Source organism: Neoarius graeffei, chromosome 10 (assembly GCF_027579695.1).
Source record: "Neoarius graeffei isolate fNeoGra1 chromosome 10, fNeoGra1.pri, whole genome shotgun sequence".
NCBI lineage: Eukaryota > Metazoa > Chordata > Actinopteri > Siluriformes > Ariidae > Neoarius > Neoarius graeffei.
In genome coordinates, this window is record NC_083578.1 from 4,840,340 (window position 1) to 4,850,917 (window position 10,578).

The following is a 10,578-nucleotide window of genomic DNA, read 5'->3' on the forward strand; positions in this document are numbered from 1 at the left end:
TTGAGTGTATATTTACGGAAGCCGTGAGAGGCCCTTCATATACTCTTTTTTTATTCACCTTGTTATCCCGAGATAACGACATAATTAATTCAGGATCTCGAGAATACAACACAACTAATTCGAGATCTCGAGAAAACAAAACAATTATTTCATGATCTCAGCTGGATCACTGTATCTCCGTCGGTAGAGACGAAGCCGGGCCAGTCTTCTGCGGAGGTGCTGCGGACTAATTTTGAAATTATCCCTTATTAAAAGCCTTAATGCAATCTCTCCCTGTGTCAACCCCTGATCAAAATCTTGCCTTATTAGGTGATCGATTATTCCAGACATTCTAATGACCAAAGTTGCGTCTATACAGAATGAGAAATAGCCCCAAAGTCAGCATATCACAAGTCTCTTGGCGCACCTGAATGAACCATTTCTCAGCTGTTTACTCGAGATCATGAAATAATTGTTTTGTTTTCTCGAAATCTCAGAATAATGGTTTTGTTTTCTCAAGATCTCGAATTAGTTGTGTTGTTTTCTCGAGATCCTGAATTAATTGTGTCGTTATCTCGGGATAACAAGGTGAATAAAAAAAAAAAGGATTATATGAAGGGCCTCTCTCGGCTTCCGTAGTATATATTCTCAAATCACTTGTCTCTTTTTTGTTTCTGTTTAACATACCATTCTGACAGTTTGGCCATATTATTGCTGTGTTGAACAGCTTGTTGCACCTTCCATTAAAGTGTTCGCTTTTGTCCACATCTTCTTGCTTTATTCATTCAGTTGTGGGGAATGGTTAGTAAGGTTGATTCTGACCTAGGCTATGTTGAGGTCACATATCTACTTTTTAAGTTCATGCTATAGTGCATACAATTTTAGAGATATAGCCTACATGTGCATATGCATTCTTCTTGGTGTTCTCACAAACAGGTGAAATAAATCAGTTTAAATGTGGCCTATGGACATAGCCTGGCCTATTCTCAGCCATTACAACATCTGTTGTCTGACCATAATTTAACTGATCTGTATACCACTATGCTACTAGATAACAAAATGCCTGTTTGTTTTATTTCATGTGAGATGTTGATAAATGTGAGCTTCAACAAAATGATAAGAGCACCTCTCTGAGTGTCACGTTTACGTTAAAAAAAAGGTGTGCGTGCACGAGCATGGTCGCGCGCAAAAGTGTCCCGGTTTCAGACTCGGGAAATCTGGTCACCCTACTTAAGGTGTGTAACAGAACGGGGTCGTCACTGTCATATTTTTTCATTTCTGCTCTGGATATATGTGTGTGTGTGTGTGTGTGTGTGTGTGTGTGTGTGTGTGTGTGTGTGTGTGTGTGCTTGTTGCTCACGTGTGTGCATGTGTGTGTTCACTGCTTCAGATGGGTTAAATGCAGAGAGGAATTTCACAAGGGTGTGATGAATAAAGTTGTGCTTTCTTTCTTTCTTTCTTTCTTTCTTTCTTAATTCTCCACACATTCTCTATTGGGGACAGAGGGGACACGCCCTCTTCTTCCACAGCCACGCCTTTGTAATGTGAGCAGAATGTGGTTTTGCATTGTCTTGTTGAAATCTCCCTGGAAAAGACGTCGTCTTGAAGGCAGCAGATGTTGCTCCAAAATCTCAGTGTACTTTTCTGCATTAATGCTCCATCACAGAAGTGTAAGTTACCTTCGCCGAGGGCATTGACCCAACCCCATACCATGACACACCCTGGCTTTTGGACTTCTTCCTGCTAACAGTCTGCATGGTCCTTTTCATCTTTGGTCCTGAGCACATGGTGTCAATTTCTTCCAAAAAAGACCTGGAATACTGAATTATCTGACCACAGTAGCCGTTTCCACTGTGTGATGGTCCATCCCAGACTCCTACGAGCCCAGAGAAGCCGATGGCGCTTCTGGACACAGTTAATATAAGGCTTCCTTTTTGCACAGTAAAGTTTTAACTGGTGTTTGTGGATGTAAAGATGCAACTCTGCATTGTAGTTTGATAAAGGTTTTCCAGAGTAATCCCGAGCCCCTGTGGTTCTATCAGCTGTAGATGAATGACGGTTCTTGATGCAGTGCCATCTGAGGGATCGGAGATCACGGGGGTTCAGATTAGGCTTGGGTACGGTGGCTGGGAAGTGCAAAACAAAATTACAAACTGTGAAACAATTTTACATTTTATAAAACAAAATGACATGAGCAAAACACTTTTACCAAGGACAAAACAAATTTACATCTTAGAAAACAAATTGACAAGATGTGAAACACACAAAAAAGTGTTTGGCTAATGTAATTTAGTTTTATAAAATGTAAGTGTTTATAAAATATAAAAGTGTTTCATGGTTTGTAATTTTGTTTTGCACTTTCCGGCCACCGTACTTGGGCCCTTTGCTCTTTATGCACTGAAATTCCTCCAGATTTCATTGAATGGTTTAATGATATTATGCACTGTAGAGGGTGAAATTTCCAAATCCCTTCCTCTCTTTCTTTGAGGATCATTGTTTTAAAACATTTCAATAATTTTCTCACTCATTTCTTGATAAACTGGAGATCCTCGGCCCGTCTTTACTCCTCAAAGACTCGGCCTTTCCCAGATACTGATTTTGTCCCAAATCATGATTACAGTCACCTGTTGTTTTCACCTGTTTCACATCACATCATGATTTAATTGTTGTACCTCATTACTCGCCCTAACTTGCCTTGTCCCAATTTTTTTGGACTGTGTTACACTCCAAAAAATGGTCCTGTGTCTGAAACACAGGAATGGATGTATATTAACAAATTAAATGAAGTTGACCAACAAAACATGAGATATCTTGGGTTCATTCAGTCTGCAATGAAATACAAGTCAAAGTACACTTAAAAATCCTGCTTTATTATTATTATTATTATTATTATTATTATTATTATTAATATTAATATTATTTTATTTGCATTTTCCACACCATCCCAACTTTTCCTGATTTGGGATTGTATTATTATTATCACAATTATTTTGTTTATTTGGTTTGTTTTGATCAGTTTTGTTTCTATAGTGTGTGTGTGTGTGTGTGTGTGTAAGCAGATGGGTGAGTGGACAATAGTTGCTATGATAGCATAATGTTTGACTGTTATGCAGAAAATAATATAATTTAGGAAAACAATTTAAAAAATCCCAAGATGTCTGATACTACATGTAACTATTTTTTATTGAAACTAAAGTTTAATTATTAAGGACATGAATGTTCAAGAAAAACAGCCCACATTCTTCTATATTTTGTGAACTGAAAATGAGAAATTTATTATTATTATTATTATTATTATCTTTGCAGTTTGAGAGAGAAATAATCCTGAACTTTTCTTAACTGATGAATTCAGAAGTTTTAAATAGTGAACTGATGGATTTAAACCTGACAGCTTTAACAGGTGAACAGTATTGGTTTGAATTCTGCCTGGAAACATGTGACTGTGTGTGTGTGTGTGGTGCAGGATTGGTGTGTGTGTGTGTGTGTGTGTGTGTGTGTGTGTAGAGTAGAGCTGCTTCACCCACACTTTCCTCAGTAAGAGAACACACTCAGAGAGGAACAATGTCGGAGCTGCTGAGAATACTGCTCCTCTTACTGCCTGCCATCCTGCACACAGCAAGTGAGTATTAGATCAGCTGCTGAGGTTAGGCTGTGTTAAAGAAAACACCACCTGTGCTCTGTTAAAAAAAGAAAAGAACGGAAACAGACAAAGAAACAAAAAGAAGCTCGTGTTTAGAAGGATGCAGTTTGTTCATTAAATTTATCAGAGGAATATTACAGAACTGCAGATTTATTTATTTATTTATTTAGTGTTTAAAGGCAGGTTTAAGCACAGAATTAGTTTTTAAAATAAACATTAAAATCGATTCAAAATAGAAGCTGTATTACTCTCAGTTTTAGCAGTGAAATAAAGCTTTGGTGTTATTTTTCTCTCAGATGGAAATTCACTGGCAACGGAATATTGGTGCGTCTGGAGGTCTGATGATCTCAGTGACATGGAGTACATAGAGTTTGACATCTTCAATAAGATCAAATATGCAGAGTATAACAGCACTCTGGGGAAGTATGTGGGATACACTGAAATAGGCATCAAAAACGCAGAGATTTGGAACAATAACACTGCATTCCTGCAAACACGGAAAGCCGAAGTGGAAAGTTTCTGTAAGAACAATGCTCAGCTTTTCTACAGCATCATCCTCAGTAAAACAGGTGAGATTATTTGGGAACCTCAAAACTTTAATTCAGTAATATTCCCAGTATTTCCTCATGATGTATGCCTGTAACAGATTTTACATTATTTTTAGTTCAGTTTAATATTTTAGTTGCATTTAAATGCATGTATAATACACACCGAGCTGCTCTTCTGTAGCTTACTAGTTACCTAATTAAACTGATTACCTTTTAGATACCTACATATTATTATTATTATTATTATTATTATTATTATTATTATTATTATTATTATTATCTCATCTCATCTCATTATCTGTAGCCGATTTATCCTGTCCTACAGGGTCGCAGGCAGGGCTCGAAATTAACTTTTTTTCTTTGTGTCCCCCAGTGGTCCTGAATTCTGTGTTGTATTGTCCCGAATGGAAGCAATAGTGTCCCCATTTTTTTCCTCTCTGAAATAACCAGTGGTTAATATTATCATATGAAGTTACTATTATATTTGTAACTATGCGATTTTGAACCCTTTATATCCTTTTTACAATAAGTCACAAGACACAAGCGACACATGTCCTATACATCATCTACTTCAAAATTACAGTTATTGCATTTTCAGTTTATTAAACTTTGGCGATCTCACTGTATGAATAGATACCCGTTTATTTAAAGGGGCCAACTAGCTCATTCAGAAAATGTTTCAACTCCCTACATCTGCAGTACACTTTAGTTGAAAATAAGACCCCTTTTATGTTCATTTCATCTACTTATACCTTGAATATCTATTGGCACTTATAAGGCCAACTTATAATTTTCACCATTACCATTATCCATTTTATGAACTTTCGCTGCTGAAACGTGGGTGCAAATGTTAGCAACATCAGCATAGTGCCAGGTCCGAGCCTAGTTGTGCTGCTGACTGACTAAACTTTCTGAACTAGAAAGACACCAAGAAAACTCACTTATTCTGTTGAACGGTATCTTCCGTCAATATCATCCACATCATTCCTGTTATATTTTATAACGTGTCTAACAGTGTTCATTAAGTTCATTCAGTTGCTAGCGTTGCCTGCAGACCAGGCGATGACACTTTGGATCCTGAAGGTCCCGGAGACGTTATGTCTGGGCTTTCAGTTTCTTCCCCGCGGTCGGTCCGCTTCAACCACTTAAGCATTTTTGTTCTGGCAAGAGTCGGCGCAACATGTGCGGTAGCAATTCCATTCCAAGTCCATATAATGCAGACACCGGCCGAAGATTCTAGAACAGAATGCGCTGCTCTGTAGCCTACGGATGCAGGTGCATCGAAAGTGTAGCTACTATGTATTTTTCGCTGTTAACGTTTTAAAATTAAAATTGACAAATTAGGTGAATGTCTACGTATGTGTTACGGCTTTGTAAATAATATTAATGTAGAACTTTTTTTTCTAGATCTATTTTTTTCCATTGTCCCGGGATTGTCCCAGATATGATAATTTTGTGTCCCGATGACATTTTTTATGGTCCCCGGGACGTCGGGACACCGTTAGTTTCGAGCGCTGGTCGCAGGCAAGCTGGAGCCTATCCCAGCTGACTATGGGCGAAAGGCGGGGTACACCCTGGACAAGTCGCCAGGTCATCACAGGGCTGACACATAGACACAGACAACCATTCACACTCACACCTACGCTCAATTTAGAGTCACCAGTTAACCTAACCTGCATGTCTTTGGACTGTGGGGGAAACCGGAGCACCCGGAGGAAACCCACTTGGACACGGGGAGAACATGCAAACTCCGCACAGAAAGGCCCTCGCCGGCCACGGGGCTCGAACCTGGACCTTCTTGCTGTGAGGCGACAGCGCTAACCACTACACCACCGTGCCGCCCATTATTATTATTATTTTATAATGAATGACTCTCAGCTGTAAGTTGATGTTGTTGTGGTTTAATTGTGCAGAAAAGCCCCAGGTTGAGGTCACTTTGGTAAAGAAGTCAGATGGCACTCACCCAGCCAGGCTGATGTGCAGCGCTTACAGCTTTTACCCACCAAAGATTGAGGTGACCTGGCTGAGAAACGGGAAAGAGATTGAGGGTGATGTGACGTACACTGAGGAGATGGCTGATGGAGACTGGTACTATCAGATCCACTCAAATCTGGATTACATGCCAAAATCTGGAGAGGAGATCTCCTGTGTGGTGCAACACGCCAGCTTCCAAAAGCCCATGGTCTATAAGTGGGGTGAGTCTGATCATCACAGTCAGATCTAAATATCTGAGTCTATTGTCATGAACTAGGGTTGCCACCTGTGTCTGACAAAAATCCTGGACATTTCGACCATCCAATCGACCTTTTTGCTTGTAAGCAACGGCGCCCTTCACACATCTAACCCAAGACAAAAATCGCCCTTCTACGCTGAAACTGTATTGCTCTAATTAGTAAAAATGACGCTTTTGCTAGTTATTTGTTTAGTTAATTGCTTTACATAATATAGCAGGTCTTCAGTAGCCTGGCAAGCCAGACTAAATGTGAATATTTAGTCTGGCCTCGATCCGTAGACATTTCCGAAGCGGGTAGGAGGAACAACCCACTGTCTTTCAAACTGTCTCTGTGCGTATAGGCCAATGCTCTGACCAATCAGCGCAACAGTGACTGTGACGTAGTCAGAGCGACAGAAAGCAGTGGGGGAGGCCTTGAAATAAATAATTTTTCAAAATGCGTATTAATTAATAAACAGGTTCTAGATATTAAGAAGTTTGGAGATAATGACCACAAGTTTGGAGTCTGTACCACATACATAACATACAGTCATTTTTTTTCCCCAAGTGTTTTTCAAGGGTTTGCTTAAACTGTTTTTGAGAGTTTTTATTTAGTGGTGTTTGGTGAAATAATTTCCCTTAAATTTAAAATAATGGGAAAATAAGAAACAATCAAAAAGTAATGTTTCAAAGCTGTTTATTAATTCTTCGTACTGCACAAACTAGCCCCATCCTTTTGGCTACGAGCGGAGCTAGCTGGTAGATCAGACTTTTGCCATAGCCGGTCGGCAAAACAGCGAAAACGTCCTTCTTGAAAAGGAATGAGCAGAGAGCCTCTTCCTGCTCATGTTTCAACGAAAACTCCAAGTCTAATTCTTCTAAAACTGATTCCAAAGCGGAGTCAAACGCGCGCTGTTCACTAGCCGTAGCCATCTTTCCTGCTGCGCTTTCTCCAGCGTCGCGCAGCTTTGTCGTCACTCCTGCAAAAGGCCGCCCAAAGAATCCAAACAAAAACCTTGCGTTGTGATTGGCGGGCACGATTTGATGCCCGGAGTGTTTTTGTTTACATGGTGCGAGGCTAGACCCAGGGGCGGCATGGTGGTGTAGTGGTTAGCGCTGTCGCCTCACAGCAAGAAGGTCCTGGGTTCGAGCCCCGGGGCCGGCGAGGGCCTTTCTGTGCGGAGTTTGCATGTTCTCCCCGTGTCCGCGTGGGTTTCCTCCGGGTGCTCCGGTTTCCCCCACAGTCCAAAGACATGCAGGTTAGGTTAACTGGTGACTCTAAATTGACCGTAGGTGTGAATGTGAGTGTGAATGGTTGTCTGTGTCTATGTGTCAGCCCTGTGATGACCTGGCGACTTGTCCAGGGTGTACCCCGCCTTTCGCCCGTAGTCAGCTGGGATAGGCTCCAGCTTGCCTGCGACCCTGTAGAAGGATAAAGCGGCTAGAGATAATGTGATGTGTGATGTGTGTGAGGCTAGACCCACTCGCTAGGCAAAAATATTTTTGGCCGCTAGGTGGGTGGGTCTAGTTTACTAGGCTAGGTCTTCAGTATTTTGGTTTATTTCCAACAGTTTTTGGTTGTGGACACCTGGGGGCAGTAGTGGGCACAGGTAAAAGGGAAATGCATAATTAAGTTCTGTTTGTTTGCTTATGTGGAATAAAAATAAATAATCTAATTTTTCATTGTATCTAAGAATACCTGAATGTAACAATGTAAGGCGTAGTGTCAAACAGCTTACCTGATTGCTTAGAGTGTGGTGTGTGCTTTGCTTGTGCTTGCCTGTGCCTCTGCTGCTCTTGGCTAAACAAATACATAGGAGGACATGTAACTGATATAACTTGGCACATACAGGAGTATGTACTACACTACACTATTTCATTTAATTCACCAAAACCTTACCTAATCTTCCATTTATATTTGGTGTTTTTCTTTGCTGCTGCTATGAGTCCTGGCTGATTTTCAATGAATGTCTTGAACTCAGTACAGGACAACTGAAAGTTTAGCCTGACTTGAAGCTCAGCCTTCACCATTGCAACAGAGAGTCTGTTTCTTTTATCAGTCCAAGCCGGTTCCAGGCTGCACCAACTCTCTGCTGGGCCAGAGGAAAGAACCGCTTACGTCAGCGGGGGGGCGGAGTTGTTAAGACCAACAACAATAACAAGACCATGAAAGATCGCCATTTTTAAGCGCCGAGAAGCAGCAGCTGTACAAACGCGAAGTCATCCATTATTATTATTATTGTTGTTGTTGTTACTGCTGCTTCTTCCGTGTTTTTGCTTTGATATTCGCGCCAAGGTTTATGTAAACGTAGCGCCGTAACTGACGTATACAGCGACGTAAGTGACTTATACAGCGACGTGATGACGTGGCTCCGCTTAGTGGCGCTTAGCACGGGCGAGCTACGGAAAAGCAAACTGGTTCTCAGCTGGCTCGCAAGTTGAAATACACGTTTTGCCCATCATGTACAAAAAACCGGGACATTCAGTGTCCCGGATTTTTATTTTTTTTTCCGGGACAGACCATGAAAATCCGGGACAATCAGGAAAAACCGGGACAGGTGGCAACACTATCATGAACTGAGCTTAGAAAAACAGAGATCCTGTTTCACTCACATCATAACTCAGCTTTCAAAACCTGGTGTTCAGTCAACAACAATACGCAACGAGTGAAAAAAATATATAATCATCAAATAAAATTTATTTGGGTTTTTTTTTCATAGCTGAAAGTAAAAGTAGTTCTTAAGTCTGTTGTTGTATAAAAATGCTATTCCATAGCGCTTAGTGCTGCTATTAACTGCTATTATATGAATTATTTTTGTAATCTATCTATATAAACCCCTTTCTGTCTCAGATCCCTCGATGTCTGAACCTGATAAGAGTAAGATTGCTATCGGGGCTTCAGGGCTGGTGTTGGGGATCGTGCTTTCAGCTGCTGGATTCATCTACTACAGGAAGAAATGCTCAGGTCAGTGGAAGATTGCAGGAAATCTACAAACAGAAATGTGTATTAGGACATCTGTATATTTGTTATTAAAATTGAAGTGCTATTAATAATTAATATTTAACCTTGCTACCTGATATTCATCCTTCTGCTTTATTTCTGATTTGTGTTCACAGGACGGATCCTGGTGCCGACATAAACACAGGCATCATTTGAAGTTGACATGTTGGTTTCAGCTTCATTCCCCATATTGGATGGAGTTAATTTACCCATAATGCTCACTGTTTAGCTACAGTTAAGCTGAAATGTGATGATTTTTAAGCTCACACATGTGATGTTAATTATTACAAGTCTGTGAGCAGAGAAACACTGGAGTGTTTGCTGAAATCGCTTTATCTGTTAAACATCTGCTATATTCCGAACAATTAGTACCTGCTGAGAAATGAGCATTTCATAATATGTGCATCTGCATCTGTATTATCACTTTCCTTAATGTAAGACCAGCTTTCTGTCAGATTTTGCTGAAACTGATGATAAATATCTTGATTATAGGCTTTATAAGAGTTCTTGAGTAGAAATTTGGCAAACTGAGCTTAGATACTACATTCAGCTTAAAAATGTATAAATTAATTCCTTATAATGCATCTGAAAGTTATGAAATAATTAATTACTATTACAGAAGTAAATGTAGCCTTGTAAAATTTTCATTATTAAATCATTAGCGCCCCCTACAGTCTATTTTAACCTGGATCACTTCCTCAGTTTTAGTGATGCTATTTATTACGATTCAATACTAACAGTTATCTGTAAATTTCTGGTTTTGTATCATCAGTCACTTAAATTTCATTTTAATGGGAAGAACTGGATTGATTTTTGATTCTGTATGGATGCTGACTCTTAATAAACTTTTGGTTGTAAAAGAAATTGATGTAAAATTTTCTTTAAAACAGTAAATGACTCTTAAATTATATTCATAAATATTATGACAATTTTTTATATGTTGCATTATATAGCTGATGAAATTAACACAGTTCTTATGAGTAAACTTTTAATCCTGCTGTATTTCTGTGGCGTCATTACGACTGGATTATGCATTATGAACTTAATTCAAGCTGAAGTGGAGAATCAGGTCCAGTTTGGGGTCGAGAGCTTCACTTCCTCTGGAAAAAAAATCAATGCATAAATAATAATAATAATAAAATGAATTAAAAAATGAAATGGTTTTCAGTGTGATGGATCATTTTGAGTTTATAAGATG

At 39.6% G+C, this 10,578-nt stretch overlaps 1 protein-coding gene across 1 annotated transcript; it reads left to right on the forward strand.

Moving 5' to 3' along the window:
* The first annotated feature begins 3,460 nt into the window (after positions 1-3,460).
* LOC132892763 (HLA class II histocompatibility antigen, DR beta 4 chain-like) lies at positions 3,461-10,265 on the forward strand. The gene is made up of 5 exons (XM_060931130.1): positions 3,461-3,598; positions 3,916-4,188; positions 6,081-6,362; positions 9,231-9,344; positions 9,497-10,265. The coding sequence occupies exons 1-5, from the start codon at positions 3,541-3,543 to the stop codon at positions 9,517-9,519; spliced, it is 750 nt and encodes a 249-aa protein (XP_060787113.1). The 5' UTR covers positions 3,461-3,540; the 3' UTR covers positions 9,520-10,265.
* Positions 10,266-10,578: the final 313 nt, after the last annotated feature.